The sequence below is a fragment of the Rhinoraja longicauda genome, chromosome 11 (genome assembly GCF_053455715.1).
Source record: "Rhinoraja longicauda isolate Sanriku21f chromosome 11, sRhiLon1.1, whole genome shotgun sequence".
Taxonomy (NCBI): Eukaryota; Metazoa; Chordata; class Chondrichthyes; order Rajiformes; family Arhynchobatidae; genus Rhinoraja; species Rhinoraja longicauda.
This window is the reverse complement of record NC_135963.1, coordinates 52,469,631-52,490,138: the sequence shown is the minus strand read 5'-3', so window position 1 is coordinate 52,490,138 and position 20,508 is coordinate 52,469,631. Positions and strand designations below refer to the sequence as shown.

Genomic DNA, 20,508 nt, shown 5'->3' with positions numbered 1-20,508 from the left:
GACTTGGTTCAATTTAGAGAACCTTCGCCATGCATTGGTCTACAGGAAATCTCAAATTTACCTCATTCCACCCAAATCACATTTTGTTCCATTTATCTATAGATACAGTAATCTATTCAACCATTTAACTAGATCCTCCTGCTATATATAAAACACTTTCTGTTTGTGTTATATAAAATGATGGAGGAAGTCAAACCAAAGAGTTATGTAACTTTGAAGTTCTAAGACGTACATTGAAATTATTCTCATGTTATCAATTTTCTCCTTTCGGTATTGCTTTTGAATACACACACTGCAAAATTCTGACATTTCATTAAATTTCAAAGCAACTTAAGTAATGCTGTCAGATAAAAGATTTTGACAGACTCCCTGAGTGGGAGTAGACAATTCTGCTTCAGAATTTGCATAACTCGTTGGGATACTTATATCCCACCGTCTAACCCTTGAAGAACTGAAAACTTTTCAGATAATGAAATATGCAGACTCATTCACAAATCTGTTAAAATATAACTTTTGTTTCTAAGGCAAGTGAACTTAATATATCTTGTGCAATTGGCTTTTGAAAACAGATATGCTATTATAATTTACATTCAGCCCGCTATCTTTTGAAAAGTGATTATTCCGTTTCAACGCATTCACAAGGTTCATAGTGAAACCTATTTTTTCGATTAAAAACACAAGAACAAAGCATACTTGCCACTCGATCGCTTGAGTTTTCTGTGCCACTCGGGCAGATTTCAACTGACAGATTGACTGGTTAAAAGGTACCGCATGGAAACAGGCCCTTCAGTCCACCTTGATCAGCGATCACCCATTCGCACTAGTTCCATCTTGTCGCACATTTTCATCCACTCCCAACGCAACAGGGACAATTTTACACAGGCTAATCAACCCACAAAGCCGCACGGCTTCGGAATGTGGGAGAAAACCGGAGCACCCGGAGGAAACCCACGCGGTCACAGCGAGAACGTGCAAACTCCGTGCACTCAGTACCCGAGGTCAGGATTGAACCGGCGTGATGAGGCAGAGGCTCTACCCACTGCGCCACTGTGCCAAGTGAATGGAGGTGATAGCGAGATCAATACCATCCGCTCTCTTTGGCTCCATCTCCCTGAATGGACTTGTTCAGGAAATAATATCGACCACTTTGGAATCTTCAATTGACCTCCATTCCTCTTCGCTTTGTGTGAAGAATCTCCTCAATTTCCACAAACCTTTTCATGAATAAGTTCTTCCTGATGTCGCCCAGATTATGCTCCTATGTTTTGAAGTCCTTCCATCTGAGGAATAGTTTCTATTTACCCCGCCAAATCCTTTAATCATTGTAAACACCTCAATTAGATCCTCATCTTCTGTACTCAAGGGAATAAAGGCTAACTCTCTGCAGCTTATGCTCATAATGTAGACACCAAATCAGCTCATAAATATCGATGTCAAGGGAATGGCGACATTGCAGAGGATTCCTTTGTTACCTGCACTGATTTTAATCCGTGCTTATTTAGCAGACAAAAACAGTGCTGGTACGCATATCATTCCTCGCAGTTGGTGTGCAGAGCAGACGATCGTCCTATAAGCTGCTTTAGGCCTGGCCGCATAGTTTAATTAGTACGTGTTATTTAAAAAACTTTTGTCATCTTTTAGTCGGATTAAAAAATGTGAAAATCTAGTTTCTTTTCACTTGAGGCCTTTCGAAGGGCGAACCGTCACAATGCAAAGCACTAGATTTAATCAAATGGAACAAATCAAACCTGATTACACTTTGAAAATAGTTTCCAAAGATAGACACAAAATGCTGGAGTAACAGGCAGCGGGACAGGCAGCATCTCTGGAGAAATAGGAATGGGTGACGTTTCGGGACGAGACCCTTCTCCAGACTGAGAGCCGGGGAGAAGGAGACGAAGAGGTATGAAAAGGTTCAGAACAAACCGGACGTGCAGTGATGGCCAAGGAGCCCACAATGGTTCATTGTTGGTTGTGGAGGAGGTGATAACGAAGGGATGCGAACAGTCAAACTAGCAGGATGACTCGGGTGGGGGAGGGACGGAGCGAGAGGGGACGCAAGGGTTACTTGAAATTAGAGAAGTCAATATTCATACCGCTGGGTTGTAAGCTGGCAGAGACAGTACTGCTTCAGAACATGGAACAGCACAACACAAGAACCGCCACCTTGGCCCACATGCCAGGGCATGAACATGATGCCAAGTTAAACGAATCTCCCCTGCCCGCACACGATCCATATCCCTCCATTCCCTGCATATCCACATGCCTATCTAAAAGCCTCAAACACCACTAACATTTCTGCCTTCGCCACCAACCCCTGGCAGCGTGTTCCAGGCATTCACCAACGTCACTGTAAAAAAACTTGCCCCCGCACATCTCCTTTAAACTTTGCCCCTCTCACCTTCAACCTATGCCCTCTGGTCTTTGACATTTCCACCCTGGGATAAAACTACTACTATCAGTTATGTTTTTTTGCAAACTGGAGAGTCGTTGATGCAAAGTGCCACTCAACAAAATAAACGACTGGAACACTGCACAAGAAAAGGTTCTTCTGTGAAATGCTGGGTGCCAGCCAACTCTTGCTTGCACCCACACAACACAGGGCTCCATGCACTGGAAGTGAGATGCAGAGGCTTCACCAGGCCACCGTGTCAATAACATATAACAGCAGGGCACACAGATACGCGTGGCCGCAAGAAATTGCAGCGAATTGTGGACGCAGCCCAGACTATCACACAAGCCAACCTCCCTTCCATTGACTCCATTTATACCTTACCCTGCCTCTGCAAAGCCAGCAGCATAATCAAGGACGAGTCGCACCCTGGTCACTCCCTCTTCTCCCCTCTCCCATTGGACAAAAGGTACAGAGGTGTGAAAACGCACACCTCCAGATTCAGGGACAGTTTCTTCCCAGCTGTTATCAGGCAACTGAACCAACCAACCTCAACCAGAGAGCAGTGCTGAACTACTATCTACCCCACTGGTGATCCTCGGACTATCTTTGATCGGACTTTACTGGCTTAATCTTGCACTAAATGTATGTATTTTAGTGTATGTATGTATGTATTATCTTTCCGCTGATTAGTAGGCACGCGGCAAAAGTTCTTCACTGTACCTCGTTACCTTAAACTAAACCAAACTATCGGATGAGTCACATCTGCCGCCATCCGGCTCGTGAACCACCTTCGGCAAATAGGATTGAGTGCACACACAGATGCTTTCTGACCCGCTGAGTTCCTCCGGCACTTTGTGTGTTTTGCTCTATTCCAAAATCTGCAGTCCCTTCTGTCTCCAATGTCGAAGGTGATGAACCGAGTGTGTTTAGACTTTCGATGCATACAACGTGGAAAAGGGCCCTTCGGGCCACCGAGTCCATGCCGCCCAGTGATTACCCCTTACACACTGCGGAAAATTTACGGAAGCCAATTTTACCTACAAACCCGCACGTCTTTGGAGTGTGGGAGGAGACAGGAGCACCCGGAGAAAATCCTCGAGGTCACAAAAGAGAGTGCAGAATATCGTGTTGCAGCTTAGTGTTGCAGCTTTGTAAGTGTACCATCCTGCATACTTCAGCTTGCACTATCCTGGTTTGGGTAAGTGGCATGACTAATAATTTAATGCATTATGGTTTACAACATGTTTATTTGTTGTTGCATTAATGTGCCTGTAACTTTGCAGCAAGTAACAATTTCCTTAGTTTAGAGATACAATGTGGAAATAGGCCCTTCGGCCCACCGGGTCCACGCCGGCCCTGAATCACCTGTACACTACTTCTATGTTAGCTCGCTATTCGCACACCCTAGGGGCAATTTACCGTAGCAAATTAACCCACAAACCCGCACGTCTTTAGAATGTGGGAGGAAACCGGGGCACCCAAAGGAAACCCACGCGGTCACGGGGAGAAGGTGCAGACAGCGCCTGGAGCGAGGATCGAACCCGGGTCTCTGGCGCTGTGTGGCAGCGGCTCTACCCGCTGCTCCACCGTCGCTAGTTCTAGACCCTGGTGCTCAGGACAATGAAACACATGTGACGCTGGGGCAAGAGACAACACCACATCACCGTGTCACATCAGCAGCCATTCCCCGGTGATTTCTGGCGAAGTGCAAAGTATTTTTAGTTCCTAGATTTAGACAAATGACTGGCATTCAGCCCAGTGAAGCAGTGGCCTTCCTATTAGATAACACATGGGTTTCCGTAGCATTGCCTTAACCCTGACCCAGGCTGCAGAAGATCAGACCACGGGCAACTAAAGATCAATATAAAATTATTTCGTGTTTCTTCGGCTCGCTAATTTGTGCCCAATTTATGTCTCTAAAATACATTCTCAGCCTACTATAAATTGGCACCAATCCTAGTTCACTAAATGTAGACAGAACGTGATTCTATTGTTAACATTTCAAATGCCATGCATATAGTATAATATCTGAAAGAAAATATATAAATGCAAGACTGGAAAAGATTAATTCAGAATATTAATTGATCTGAATACTCTTTTATCCAGACTAGGGGAATCGACAACCAGAAGACATCGGTTTAAGGTGAGAGGGGAAAGATTTAGTAGGGAGCCGAGGGGCAGCTTTATCACACAGAGGGCGGTGGGTGTATGGAACGAGCTGCCAGAGGAGGTGGTTGAGGCAGGTATTATAACAGCCTTTGTAAGACATTTGGACAGGTACATGGATAGGACAGGTTGAGAGGGATATGGGCCAAACGCAGGTGGGTGGGACCAGTGTAGATGGGGCATCTTGGTCGGCGTGGGCAAGTTGGTCCAGAGGGATGTTCTGTCTACAAAAGCCAAGAAGACTCTAGTCTACAGGAAGACTCCATGTTCATGGGTCACGACATTGAGTTTACGAGTCAGGGAGTCATGTTACGGCTTTATAGATTGGCTCAGCCACATTTGGAGTGTTGTGTCCAGGTCTGGTCTCCCCATTACAGGAAGTATGTGGAGGCTTTGCACAGAAGAGGTTTCCCAGAATGCTGTCTGGATTAGGTTGTTTAGTTTAGTGTAGTTTAGTTTAGTTTAGAGAAACAGCGCAGAAACAGGCCCTTTCGGCCCACCGGGTCCGCGCCGACCAGCGATTCCCGCACATTAACACTATCCTATACCCACTAGGGACAATTTTTACATTTACCAAGCCAATTAACCTATATATCTGCATGTCTTTGGAGTGTGGGAGGAAACCGAAGATCTCGGGGAAAACCCACGCAGGTCACGTGGAGAACGTACAAACACCGTACAGACAGCACCCGTGGTCGGGATGGAACACGGGTCTCTGGCGCTGCAAGGCATCAACTCTACCGCTGCGCTGCCCAGTAGTAGCTATAAGGGGAGGTTGGACAAACTTGGATTGTTTTCTCTGGAACATGGGAAGCTGAGGTGAGACCTGATGGAAGCGTATTAAATTATCAATGTCTGTGCCGAACATGATGACGTTAAACTAATCTCCTCCGCCTGCACGTGATTCATACCCCTCCACTTCCTGCACTTCCATGCACCTATCTAAAACACCACTGTCATTTCTGCCTCCACCACCACCTCTGGCTGTGTGTCCCAGTCACACACCACCCTCACACCCTATGTCGAAGACTAGAGGGCGTAGCTTCAAGGTGTGATGGGCACAGTGTAAAAGAGATGTGTGGGGCAAGGTTTTGTACACAAAATCTACTTTAAACTTTACCCCTCTCACCTTAAAGCCATGCCCGCTGGTCTTTGGCATTTCCACCCTGGGGAGAAAGGTTCGGACTGTCTACCCGTGGTCATGGACTCAGACCTTTCAGTCCGCGTCTCACACACAACGACCATTGAGTTCCCTTCCACCCTTCCTCTCACCTCCCATCCAGTTTACTCTCCCCTCCAGACTCACGCTGCCCGCCGGCCCCAAGGGCCATTTACGGGAGCAAATTAACCTTGAGCAGCCAACACACCTTGGCTGGAACCTTGAGCAGCCAACATACCTTGGGCATGTGGGAGGAAAGGAAAGCATCCAGGAGAACCCAGGCAGTCAGAGGGAGGAGTTTGCACACACCCTACACAGCGGCTGAGGTCAGGATCGAACCTGGTGTGCTGGGCTTTGAGGCAGCAACAGTAACAATTGTACCATCTTGGCCTCAAGAAGCCCCTACATCCTCGCTGATTCTGGGATCCTGGGTGTGAACTGTTTATGGTCCCGTCGCATGCTTTCTTTTTTTATTTAATAGATAATTTATCTCCATGTTTCATGTCTTCCTGTCTCCTACTACATCCTATCTTTGTCCCGCCCCAACCCCAGGCATCAGTCTGAAAAAGGGTCTGGACCCGAAACGTCACCCATTCCTTCTCTCCTGAGATGCTGCCTGACCCGCTGAGTTACTCCAGCATTTTGTGTCTACCTTCGATTTGAACCAGCATCTGCAGTTCTTTTCCTATCCATGTTTCATTCAATAGTCACATTCAAAACAATGCATTTTGACCACAAGATGGCAGAGTGGAATTGCGTTAAGAAGGGTAGTGAACTAACTCTCCATGTTCTCCAGAGATGCTGCCTGGCCTGCTGAGTTACTGTGTCCTTTTTTTGTAAACCAGCATCTGCAGTTCCTTGTGTCTACATTTCAATTTCATGGATAATTGGCCAAAATCCGGCGGTGACTTCAAATTCAGTCCTTTTAGTTCAGGTAAATACTTTGATGCTTTGAAGCACACCTGAATTTATTTTCAAATTAATTTAAGGTTCACAAAATCATTGATGGGAAAGAGGACACTGCTAGGTAAAGAGGCAATATTCCCCATCCCCCACCCCCTCCCCAGGCATCGTGCTCTTTCCCTCTCCTTTGTATGTTCATCTTCCGTACATGTACATACACTGGGCACCAAATCTGAGAACAACCGCGCTGGAGAGGGTCCAGAGGAGGTTTACAAGAATGATCCCAGGAATGAGTGGCTCAACGTATGATGAGCGTTTGTCGGCACTGGGCCTGTACTCGCTGGAGTTTAGAAGGACGAGGGGGGACCTCATTGAAACGTACCAAATAGTGAAAGGCTTGGATAGAGTGGGTGTGGAGAGGATGTTTTCACTGGTGGGAGAGTCTAGGACTAGAGCCTCAGAAGGAGGTGAGGAGGAATTTGTTTAGTGAGAGGGTGGTGAATTTGTGGAATTCTTTGCGACAGATGGCTGTGGATGCCGTCGGTGGATATTTTTAAGATAGAGATAGATTGATTTTTGACTAGTACGGGTGTCAAGGGTTATGGGGAGAATGGGGTTAGAGGAAAGAGGTTGATCAGCCATGATTAAATGGCCTAATTCTGCTCCTATCACTCGTGACCTATGACACTCATCAAATGTACACTCATCTCCCATCCCCGATTCCCTCATTTCCCTTTTATCCCTTTACATTTCACTCCTCTTCTCTCCATACCTGATGCTCTTTTGTCTCCTCACCTCCAGCCGTTGTCACTTAGTCCATTCACCGGGAAATCACCGCCCCCCCCCTCACCTGTATCCACCTGTCACTTGGCAAACGTTGTCCTGCCTCCACCTCTTTTTTTCCCCAGCTTTCCCTTCCCTACTTCATCAGTCTGAAGAAGGGTCCTGACCCAAAATGCAATCTGTCCATCCGCTGCACAGACGCTGCCTGACCCGCTGAGTTCCTCCAGGACTTTGCGTTTTGCTCAGGATTCCAGCAGTGTTCTACTCCTGCACCGAAGTACGAGCTTAACACTAGTGCTGCATTTAAAGGGAAAGGTTGTTTCGGGTGGCAATGAGGTAAAGATGAGACCTATCTTGCCCTCTGTGCAATTACTTGGCTGACAAGAATGTGAGAAACTGCCCACCTCCATGAAGAGCCTGCGTGGGAAGGAAGCGCAGGTGCTAGCTCAATTCCCTCAGCCGAAGATTGCCGGCAAATTCTCGCATGAATTGTCGACTTAAATGGGTTTTGGAGAAAGTGCTTCACACTGGTTGGATGGATGCTCCCTCCGCTCCACAACAGTGGTGCTCGACTCCTTATCTGCACCTCAGTGCAGGAAGAAATGTGATCAACAAGGCCTTCTTGGATCGACACAAAATGCTGGAGTAACTCAGCGGGTCAGGCAGCATCTCTGGTAGAGCAGAAATAGCTGATGTTTCAGGTGGGACACAATTAATCTCAGGGTCTTAAAAAAAGGTTGTGACCCCGAAACGTCACTTATTCCTTTTCTGGCAACTTTCTCGTAAATCTTCTCAGCACACTTTCCAGCTTAGTGCGTTAATCACTGCAGGTAAAACAAAATGAATGAATGTAAAGAGTTTTTGCGCACATCCCTGCTCGGTTTTCTTTGCACTCTTTCCTTCCTAGAGCAGAATGGCCACAACGGAACACAATACTCCAAATGCGGTCTCACCAACGTCTTGAGAAAGCTCCCCTGCATCGGGGAAACGAGGATGTTTTCCTCGAGGGCTCGGGCCGAGGATAGGTTGGAGCCGCGAGATCGAGACGGAGCCCCCGCGGATGAGGTCGGGATGGGCAGAGGACGTGTCGGAGTCTCGTGGTCGGGTCAGAGCGAGCCTCGAATGGAGGTGGGCCGAGGATAGAGCATCAGAGACCCATGCAGTACTGTGAGCAACTGTGGGCACCATACCTGAGGAAGGATGTGCTGGCTCCGGAGAGGGTCCAGAGGAGGGTTACAAGAATGATCCCAGGAATGAGTGGGTTAACATATGATGAGTGTTTGTCGGCACTGGGCCTGAGAAGGATGAGGGGGGACCTCATTGAAACATACAGAATGGTGAAAGGCTTGGATAGAGTGGATGTGGAGAGGATGTTTACTCCAAAGACGTACAGGTATGTAGGTTAATTGGCTGGGTAAATGTAAAAATTGTCCCTAGTGGGTGTAGGATAGTGTTAATGTGCGGGGATCACTGGGCGGCACGGACTTGGAGGGCCGAAAAGGCCTGTTTCCGGCTGTATATATATGATATGATATATGATATGATAGTGGGAGAGTCTAGGACTAGAGGTCATAGCCTTCAGAATTAAAGGACGTTCTTTTAGGAAGGAGATGAGGAGAAATTGCAAGGATGTGGAGGCCAAGTCGGTGGATGTAGATACTGTATTCAGATAGATTCTTGATTAGTGCGCGTATTATTGATTCTTGAGATACGCGCACTAATCAAGAAGAAATAGCTGATGTTTCAGGTGGGACACAATTAATCTCAGGGTCTAAAGAAAGGTTGTGACCCCCAAACGTAAGTAGAGATAGATCAGCCATGATTGAATGGCGGAGTGGACTTGATGGGTCGAATGGCCTAATTCTACTACTATTCCTCGTGGCCTTATGAGGTCAGTTCGAGGTGGACGGGCCGGGTCGCTGTGAACTGAAGGGGACCCGTCGTGGGGAACAAAGAAGGGATGAGTGCTTTTTTGTAACTCTGTCGGCATCTTTGTGGCCACTATTTTGTGTACGTTGTATTTCACTGCACCTAGCTGGGTACAAGTGACAATAAAGTATCTTCATCATCTTCAGTGATGGTGCCAGGAAAGGCACGGGGGGGATTTTGCAGATCCATTTCCTCACTCCTTGGCCCGAAAAACAAGGAGTATTTAAAAAATAGGAGCATTACATAGAAATGGCGGGGCACATTTAAAGAATGCACTCTCTTAATAGCTATCAAGATTCATTCAAGTAAACCTCATCTATGGTCCTCGTTTGAAGTGTCACAAACTCATGGCAACCGTCACCACGGTTGACATTTGCAGTCCGTTAAAGAATGCATGTGCTGCATGTGCAAAACCAACAACTTTCTAGCAGATAATTAAAATGTTCTGCAAGGCTGAATTTGTTAAGAGAGAGCAAGAGAAATTCCTTTTAAATTCTCCGGTTCTGAGGATCAGTGATGAGGCGGTAGGAAAATTTAGCAGACAGCCAAAGCTCTCTGCATGTCAAAAGCCTGTACAAAATGAGAAGCCACTGTACTGACATTTTTCTTGGTCATTGATTTCAGATCCCGATCAACGGGGTCCACAGCACGTTACAGTACAAAAGACTACCATTGATCAGCTACTACGAGTAAAATGTCACTCGTTTCTGCAGTTAAAACCGGAGTGTAAGGTTCTTGACAAGTAACCTGTGACTACAAGCAAATTAATCACTCCTAAGTATAGAATATTTAGGCATGTCGTTTGTGTACTCAAGCTAAAGGGACATTTAACAATGAAAGGGACCCTCAAAAGGAAAACTCGATGTTTTCGGATAACAAACTGAGGCGGCACAGTGGCGCAGCTGGTAGAGCTGCTGCCTCCCCACCGCGCCAGAGACCCAGGTTCGATTCTGACCTCGGGTGCTGTCTGCGTGTGTGGAGTTTGCACGTCTTCCCTGTGACTGCGCGGGTTTCCTCCGGTTGCTCCGGTTTCCTCCCACATCCCACAAAGACGCGCGGGTTTGTAGGTTAATTGACCCTCTGTCAATTGTCCACTGTGTGCAGGGAGTGGATGAGAAAGTGGGATAACATAGAAATAGTGTGAACAGGTGATCGATGGTCGGCGTGGAGTCGGTGGGCCGAAGGGCCTGTTTCATGTTGCATCTCTGAACTGAGTAAAAGTCAAACCAAAGCCTGACACAATAGTTTTTTACTGCTCCAAACGGACGAATCTAAACTCTACTTAGGTAATGTTCATAACATAGAACTAGTGTGAACAGGCAGACATAGAATGCTGGAGTAACTCAGCGGCTCAGACAGCACTTCTGAAGAAAAGGAAAAGGTGACGTTTCGGGTCGGAACCCTCCTTCGGAGAGCGAACAGGTGATTGATAGTAGGCGCGGACTTGGTGGGCCGAAAGGCCTGTAACTTTAAATTAAACTGAATGAAATATTACATATTTAGTTTTAGCTTTGCACAGTGCCATTGGTGATCCTATTGTTAATTAATTCTGGCCACTTCACTCCCACCATTTCATGCTTTACCATCCCAGTACGGAACCCTGTTGCTACGGTGTAGGTTGCTTTACGATTCAAAACTTTGCAAAAGGGCAAAAAGCAAGGAGTGAATGAACACAGGCACCATAATCATCTTCGCCCAAAAATCAATGCACCAGTCAGAAAGCAAGAACTTCACCTGAAACACCGTGGTCCAAGTGGTTTCTGCAAGAATCACCCTCAATTGTTTAGAGATACATGCCCATGTTTGGCCCATATCCTTCTTGACCGTTCCTTTCCATGTACCTGGCCAAATATATCTGTTAAATATTGTTATAGTACCTGCTTCAACTATATTCTATAGTACCTCCTGTGGCAGCTCGCTCCATATACCCACCACCCTCTGTGTAAAAAGGTTGCCACTCGGATTCCTATTAAATCTTTCCCCTCTCACTTCAACCTATGTTCTCTGTTTCTTGATTCCCCTATTCTGGGTAAAAGACTCTGTGCATTCACCCTATCTATTCCCCTCATGATTTTGTACACCTCTACGAGATCGCCCCTCAGCCTCCTGCGCTCCAAGGAATAAAGTCCAAGCTTGCCTAACCTCTCCCTGTAGCTCAGGCCCTGAAATCCTGGCAACATCCTCGTGATTCTTCTCTGCACTCTTTCCTAACGTGCATCCTTCCCATAGAAGGGTGACCAAAACTGTACACAATATTCCAAAGATCACCTCCATTCCGGTGATCAACCGGAAGTAGTTGTGCACGTGGGCGCGAACGACGTCGGGAGGAAGAGGAAGGAGGTACTGCAACGTGAGGTTAAATGAAAGAGTTAGGAAGAAGACCGAGAAATAGGACTTCGAGGGTGGTTATCTCTGGATTGCTTCCTGTACCTCGTGCTGGTGAGGGCAGGAACAGAGAGATAGGGGATCTGAATGTATGGCTGAGGGGCTGGTGCAGGAAGCAGGGATTTAAATTTCTAGACCGCTGGGATCTCTTCTGGGGTAGGGGTGACCTGTACAAAAGGGACGGGTTACACCTTAACAGCAGGGGGATCAGTGTTCTGGCTGGCAGGTTTGCTAGTGTTACACGTGTGGGTTTAAACTAAGTAGTGGGGGGGAAGGGATTAACAAATTGGGAATATGAAGATGGAGTTAAACGGGAAGCGAATACAGGAGAAATTGCAAAGGACTCTCGAATAAATGGGAAGGAAAGTTCAAGGTGGGATAAGAGAGTAAGGCCAGGGCCAATGGTGACCGGTGTAAGAGGGGAGGTGAATACCGAAGTTAAAGTGTTGTATCTGAATGCGCGAAGGATAAAAAATAAAGTGGATGAGCTTGAGGCTCAGTTAGACATTGGCAAGTATGACGTTGTGGGAATTACAGAGACATGGCTACAAGAGGACCAGGGCTGGGAGCTGAATATTCGGGGGTATACGACCTATCGAAAAGACAGACAGGTGGGCAGAGGGGGTGGGGTCGCTCTGTTGGTGAGGAATGATATTCACTCCCTTGCAAGGGGTGACATAGAATCAGGAGATGTAGAATCAGTATGGATAGAACTGAGGAATTGTAAGGGTAAAAAGACCCTAATGGGAGTTATCTACAGGCCCCCAAATAGTAGCCTCGACATAGGGTGCAAGTTGAATCAAGAGTTAAAATTGGCATGTCGCAAATGTAATGCTACGGTGGTTATGGAAGATTTCAAGATGCAGGTAGACTGGGAAAATCAGGTTGGTACTGGACCCCAGGAAAGGGAGTTTGTGGAGGGCCTCCGAGATGGATTCTTCAAACAGCTTGTACTGGAGCCTACCAGGGAGAAGGCAATTCTGGATTTAGTGTTGTGTAATGAACCTGATTTGATAAGGGAACTCAAGGTAAAAGAGCCATTAGGAGGCAGTGATCATAATATGATAAGTTTTAATCTACAATTTGAGAGGGAGTGGGGAAAATCGAAATGTCAGTATTACGGTAGAGCAAAGGGGATTACAGAGGCATGAGCTGGCAGGATTTGACTGGAAGGAGGCCCTAGCAGGGAAGATGGTGGAACAGCAATGGCAGGTATTCCTGGGAATAATGCAGAAGGTGCAGGATCAATTCATCCCAAAGAGGAAAGATTCTAAGGGGAGTAAGAGGCACCCGTGGCTGACAAGGGAAGTGAAGGACAGTATAAAAATAAAAGAGAAGAAGTATAACATAGCAAAGATGAGTGGGAAGCCAGAGGATTGGGACTCTTTTAAAGAGCAACAGAAGATAACTAAAAAGGCAAAACGGGGAGAAAAGATGAGGTACGAGGGTAAGCTAGCCAATAATATAAAGGAGGATAGTAAAAGCTTCTTTAGGTACGTGAACAGGAAAAAAATAGTTAAGGCAAATGTGGGTCCCTTGAAGACAGAAGCAGGGGAATTTATTATGGGGAACAAGGAAATGGCAGACGAGTTGAACCGGCACTTTGGATCTGTCTTCACTAAGGAAGATACAAACAATCTCCCAGATGTTCTAGTGGCCAGAGATCCTAGGGTGACAGAGGAACTGAGGGAAATTTACATTAGGCAGGAAATGGTGTTGGGTAGACTGATGGGACTGAAGGCTGATAAATCCCCAGGGCCTGATGGTCTGCATCTCAGAGTACTTAAGGAGGAGGCCCTAGAAATTGTGGACGCATTGGTGATCATTTTCCAATGTTCTATAGATTCAGGATCAGTTCCTGTGGATTGGAGGGTAGCTAATGTTATCCCACTTTTTAAGAAAGGAGGGAGAGAGAAAATAGGAAATTATAGACCAGTTAGTCTGACATCAGTGGTGGGGAAGATGCTGGAGTCAATTATAAAAGACGAAATAGCGGAGCATTTGGATAGCGGTAACAGGATCGTTCCGAATCAGCATGGATTTACGAAGGGGAAATCATGCTTGACTAATCTTCTGGACATTTTTGAGGATGTAACTAGGAAAATGGACAGGGGAGAGCCTGTGGATGTGGTGTACCTTGACTTTCAGAAAGCCTTCGACAAGGTCCCACATAGGAGATTAGTGGGCAAAGTTAGAGCACATGGTATTGGGGGTAGGGTACTGACATGGATAGAAAATTGGTTGGCAGACAGAAAGCAAAGAGTGGGGATAAATGGGTCCCTTTCTGAATGGCAGGCAGTGACTAGTGGGGTACCGCAAGGCTCGGTGCTGGGACCGCAGCTATTTACAATTTACATTAATGACGGATGAAGGGATTAAAAGTAACATTAGCAAATTTGAAGATGGCACAAAGCTGGGTGGCAGTGTGAAATGTGAGGAAGATGCTATGAGGTTGCAGGGTGACTTGGACAGGTTGTGTGAGTGGGCAGATGCATGGCAGATGCAGTTTAATGTGGATAAATGTGAGGTTATCCACTTTGGTGGTAAGAATAGGAATGCAGATTATTATCTGAATGGTGTCAAGTTAGGAAAAGGGGACGTACAACGAGATCTGGGTGTCCTAGTGCATCAGTCACTGAAAGGAAGCATGCAAGTACAGCACGCAGTGAAGAAAGCCAATGGAATGTTGGCCTTCATAACAAGAGGAGTTGAGTATAGGAGCAAAGAGGTCCTTCTGCAGTTGTACAGGGCCCTAGTGAGACCGCACCTGGAGTACTATGTGTAATTTTGGTCTCCAAATTTGAGGAAGGATATTCTTGCTATTGAAGGAGTGCAGCATAGGTTCACGAGGTTAATTCCCGGAATGGCGGGACTGTCGTACGTTGAAAGACTGGAGCGACTGGGCTTGTATACACTGGAATTTAGAAGGATGAGAGGGGATCTTATTGAAACATATGATTATTAAGGGATTGGTCACGCTAGAGGCAGGAAACATGTTCTTGATGTTGGGGGAGAACCGAACCAGGGGCCACAGTTTAAGAATAAGGGGTAGGCCATTTAGAACGGAGATGAGGAAGAACTTTTTCACTCAGCGAGTTGTGAAGCTGTGGAATTCTCTGCCTCAGAAGGCAGTGGATGCCAATTCTCTGGATGCTTTCAGAGAGTTAGATAGAGCTCATAATGATAGCGGAGTCAGGGGATATTGGGAGAAGGCAGGAACGGGGTACTGATTGTGCATGATTAGCCATCATCACGGTGAATGGCGGTGCTGGCTCGAAGGGCCGAATGGCCTACTCCTGCACTGTTGTCTATTCCACTGGACAGATCAAAGGTGGTCTGAGTTTGGCACCACATCTGCAATACAGTAGCTGTACAACTGCAACACTGCAACAGTACAACAGTGGCGGTCACGGTGGCACAGCGGTAGATTTGCTGCCTTACAGCGAATGCAGCGCCAGAGACACGGGTTCGATGCCGACTAAAGGTGCTGTCCGTACAGAGTTTGTACGTTCTCCCCATGACCTGCGTGGGTTTTCTCCGAGATCTTCGGTTTCCTCCCACACTCCAAAGACGTGCGGGTTTGCAGGTCAATGGGCTTGGTAAATGTAACAATTGTCCCTAGTGGGTGTAGGATAGTGTTAATGTGCGGGGATCGCTGGGCAGCACGGACCCGGTGGGCCGAAGGGCCTGTTTCCGCGCTCTATCTCTAAACTCTAAACAATAGGTCATCAGGATTGCATTCACTCACCAGACTGAATCATGCATGCCAATGCTGCGGAAGTTTCGGCACAACCACAAGCAGAATCAAGGACCAGTCTCACCCTCTTCACCCCCTCTCCCATCAGGCACGAGGTACAGAAGTTTAAAAACACACACATCCAGATTCAGGGACAATTTCTCCCCAGCTGTTATCAGGCAACTGAAACGTCCTCTCATCAGCCAGAGTGCGGTCCTGACCTCCTATCTACCTCCTATGAGACCACTGATCTCTCTTTAATGGACATCAATGTTATATCTTTGCACTAAATGTTGTCCCCTTTATCCTTCATCAGTGCACTGTGGACAGCTTGATTGTAGACGCGTACAATTTTTCCTTTGACTGGACAGCATGCAAACAACACCTTTCCACTGTACGTCAGTGCACGTGATAATAATAAACGAAACCAGACGTGACTTTCCATGCAGACGAGAGTGTGGCCAGTCTGACATTCACTCACGGCCAGGAAGACCTCAACTAAACCAGCAGCAGGTTTGGGGCAGCTCTGACCGAGTGCTCCAAAGAGAGGACATTGCTGGAAAATCGAATGAATCGGCAAGACTCTCTGTCCACAGATGGCCCCAGACCTGCAGAATTTTTCTAAAGCTCTGTTTAATTTTGGATATCCAGCACTCCCCATATTTTGCCTCTCTTGGTCTCTTTCGGTGGGGCTTTGTAAATATCGGCACAGGCACCTCGTGTTTTATGAGGGGTTTATGCACTTGAAAACTCGCGTGTAATTCAAAGACGCGTAAATTAAACGTAAACGTGTCAGCGGTAAATTTGAACGCGTTATTCTAAAAATACCAGCGCGTAAATCAAGCTTTGGTGTTAAAGCAATAAGCGTGTTCTTTCACAAAAGCATGAATAAATTAAACACTCGTGAAACATCAGGTGTGTGCATTACCATTATTCATGTTGTTCCACACTTTTAGATTTTAATTTATAAGTTCATAGCAGAATTAGGCCATTCGGCCCATCGAGTCTACTCAGCCATTCAATCATGGCTGATCCATTTTTCTCTCTCAACCTCATTCCCCTGCCTTCTCCCCATAACCCCTGACACCCGTACTAATCAAGAATCTGTCAATCTCTGCCTTAAACATATCCATTGACTTGGCCTCCACAGCCTTGTGTGGCAATGAATTCCACAGATTCACCACCCGCCATTGTTGTTGATAATTTATAACTTGTGTCATTTCTGTGGCACTTTTAACGTCCCAGAGCTATTTGTACGGAGAACCTCCATCTGACGTGAAGATGTTACAAAGAATGCTTGTTCACCCTTTCTCGCTCTGATCTTTTTTCCTTCATTCCGGTTTTGTTCCATACCTGATCTAACACTAAATATTTCAGCTATCACTTTACCAAACTAAACAGTTGCTTCCCCTGCTCACTCAAATTCCACTGTGCTCTAGAGCACGCAGTTTTCATTTAAGCTCTCTAACAACAGAGAAGTTAGAACAGAACCGCACACGAACAGGCCCTTCGGCCCACAGCGTTCTGTGCTGAACATGATGCCAAATTAAACGAATCCCTTCTGCCTATTTGTGATTCATGGCCCTCCACTTCCGTGTGCCTATCTAAAAGCCTCTTAAACACCACGATCAAATCTGCCTCCACCACCACCCCAGGCACCCACCACGTTCTGATTTTAAAAGATTCCCCTGAAAACTTCTTTAAACCTTGTTCCTCTCATCTTAAGCCTATGCCCTCCAGTCCTTGACATTTCCACCCTGCGAACAAAATGTCCTGGCTGTCTACCCCATCTATGCCTGCCATCATTTTATATACCTCTATGAAGCCCCCTCGTAAGACCCAAAGTCAAATACATCAGCTGCTCCTTGGGAACATAACAATAATTTCGATGGAGTTGATTGTAACGATGAGTATTCCACACTAATATATTATTTATGAGCACGCGTTTTGAACATTCGTTTACTGAGATAACAATATGAAATGGAAGGCACGCTGAAAGCTGTGGCATTAATGACAAGCGATTCCATTAAAACAATTAGCAAAGCCTTTCAAAGTCAAAGAAAATGAAAGTGAAGTATGGAGAACTGGAGCAGTGCGAACACGAAAAAAAATAGAAGTTTGAGGGGTAAAAACGGGTCCAATCTTTTTCTTACCCCTTTACGTTTCGTGGCTGGAAGTCTGTTCTTCAAAATGTCAGAATTCGACCGCTGCTGTAGACTTGGAGAAGTAGCCTTGCTGCAGTCTAAGTCATCATCTTCGTTTCCTTCCTGTGTAAAACAGTAGCCGTTGTTCAACTTAATCTTACGATTCAAGACATGGCAGAATGTGACAACGGTAAAGCTATTTCCTACACCGCCCACTAATAGCAAACTCATCGCTCACCTCAGCACTTTTGCTCAATATTAATTTGGAGAGAGTGTAAGGACACAGCATCAGTCTGTTACCTATTTAATCTACAAAGGAAAGGTGTCATGCACTTTGTTGCTAACAAAAGACGATTTTACATTTTTTTTTACTCTGCTGGGAGTCTGTTTCACACAAACCCAGGCAAATTTCAAATGCAAGTTCACTGCGGTTTCAGTACCAATTACACACTTAAAGCTTTAACCTCCATATCAAAACAATCAACTTCATCAAAACGCACGTTATGTTCCAAGCAATATTTGGGACATCAATATTTCTGCAATAAAATATGCAACAAACAAAAAAAAAGAATCACTCAACCACAGCGTGAGACAATAACAGATCAGAATAGCCCGGGGAGGGTCAGTAATGAAAAATGTATGTTATTGAACAAAGAACTAAGCATATTTCACAAATCATTAACCAACAATGTCTCTTGCAACTTTCTTGTTTCAGATGTTTCAAAGAATACAATGTCAATGAAGTCAGATCTATTCTGTACCTTCTGCTTCAACATGCTCTTCACTTCTTTGATCCCCATCTTAGCTTGGTTCTTAGCCTTGAAGGGAAAAAATAAAAGATTTTTATGCAGCATTCCTTTTAAATGCAATAAAAATTTCTCAATATGAAATCTGAGTCGGCACAACAGTTTCCCTTTAAAGACGCCACCAGAAATTGAGACCGTGGCTTCCTTTGGACGTTCGTAAGCTCGGTGTTGGTATTTTATTGTCACATGTACCAAGATCCTGACTACGGGTGCTGTACTGTACGGAGTTTGTACGTTCTCCCCGTGACCTGCGTGGGTTTTCTCCGAGATCTTCGGTTTCCTCCCACACTCCAAAGACGTACAGGTTTGTAGGTTAATTGGCTGGGCAAATGTAAAAATTTTCCCTAGTGCGTGTAGGATAGTGTTAATGTGTGGGGATCGCTGGGCGGCGCGGACCCAGTAGGCCGAAGGGTCTGTTTCTGCGCTGTATCTCTAAATCTCTAAGATACAGTGAAAAGCATTTGTTTTATTAAATAATTTTATTTGTTCATTGGACTGGGGAGAAGGGCAAGGTTTAACAGAGATATGCAGGCTTTATTAGTTGGCACAGTGGCGCAGATGGTTGAGATGTTTCCTCACAGTGCCGGAGACCCAGGTTCAGTCCTGCCCTGGTGTGGAGTTTGCATGTTCTCCATGTGATCACACTGGTTTCTTCCGGGTGCTCCACAACCCTCCCACTTCCCCAAGACGTACAGATTTGTAACTCAATTGGTCTGTGTAAAAAATAGCCCTCTAGTGTGGAGGGTGTGGATGAGAAAGCCGGATAACGTGGAACAAGCGTAAACGATCGTTCGATTGGGGGCAAAGGGCCTGTTTCCATGCTGTGTCTCTAATCAGCTTCCAGCAGATGCAGGCTCTTGAGGGTGATGGGTGCCTGGAACGTGCTGCCAAGTGTGGTGGTGGAGGCAAGTACGACAGTGGCGTTCAAAAGACTATGGGAGAGGCACATGGATATACAGGGTAGACACAGAATGCTGGAGTAACTCAGCGGGTACCAGGCAGCATCTCGGGAGAGAAGGAATGGGTGACGTTTCGGGTCGAGACCCTTCTTCAGACTGAATATACAAGGCAGATAAGAGTTGGTCTTGGCATCATGTTTCACCATAAGTGCCAGTGGTACTAGCAAATGGTCCAGTCATTTTTTTTTAAACATGTGATTTTCAGTCATACTAAACCATATTAGTAACAGTTGGTGGGTGCCTGTAACACACTGCTGGAGGAGGTGGTGGAGGCAGCTACAATAGTGGTGTTTAAGAGGTCTTTGGATAGGCACATGGATATGTAGGCAATGGAGAGATATAGTTCACACTAGACCAAGTGGACCCGTTGGGCCCAAACCTCTCCTGCATTGGTGCAGCACACTCTCCTCCCCCTCTCCCCCCTCCCCCTCCCCCCTCCCCCCTCCCCCCTCCCCCCTCCCCCTCCCCCCTCCCCCCTCCCCCTCCCCCCTCCACCCTCCGGGGACTTACGTATTTGTAAGCTGTTTTCATGACAGGGTTTGCTTTTGTCATCACTGTATTGATCAGAGCTCCACCCTTCTGCAAAACAAGAGGAAATCTGGTGATTCCAGAGGGAAAAAAAAATCAAAACAACAACCGTTTTCTTTTCTTTTTAAATCTACAATTACAATAATAAAATGTTTTTTTTAAAAATTCATTCACTGATCTCTCTGGAAATGTTCATAGAGTTGTAGAGAGTCATAGAGCATGGAAAAAGGCCATTCGGCCCAACTTGCCCACACCGACCAACATGCCCCATCTGCACTAGTCCCACCTGCCTGCGTTTGGTCCATATCCCTCTAAACCTGTCCTATCCATGTACCATCTAAATGTTTCTTAAAGCTTCGAGCTTTTTTAATTTGACTTGAAAGTTTGTGTCAGGGGAAGGTGTGCCCAGCTTAGCAGCGAGCTGACAGTGATTGTAGTTTATCAGTTTAGTTTATTATTGTCATGTGCACTGAGGTGCAGTGAAAAGATTTTATTTGCGTGCTATCTAGTCAAAGACAAGAAAAGACAGGGTGGCACATTGGTGGAGTTGCTGCCTTACAGTGTCAGAGGCCCAGGTTCAATCCTGATGAGAGGGGATCTTATTGAAACGTATAA

At 46.1% G+C, this 20,508-nt stretch overlaps 1 protein-coding gene across 2 annotated transcripts in view; it reads right to left on the bottom strand.

Moving 5' to 3' along the window:
- Positions 1-20,508, bottom strand: part of dennd1b (DENN/MADD domain containing 1B) — a 292,862-nt gene that overhangs the window by 29,574 nt on the left and 242,780 nt on the right. For both annotated transcript variants that reach the window (XM_078407728.1, XM_078407727.1), the window contains 3 exons: positions 19,876-19,944; positions 18,362-18,418; positions 17,610-17,723 (listed from right to left, as the gene is read on the bottom strand). In XM_078407728.1, the coding sequence (XP_078263854.1) occupies positions 17,610-17,723; positions 18,362-18,418; positions 19,876-19,944 (240 nt within the window). The remainder of the gene's footprint in view (positions 1-17,609; positions 17,724-18,361; positions 18,419-19,875; positions 19,945-20,508) is intronic.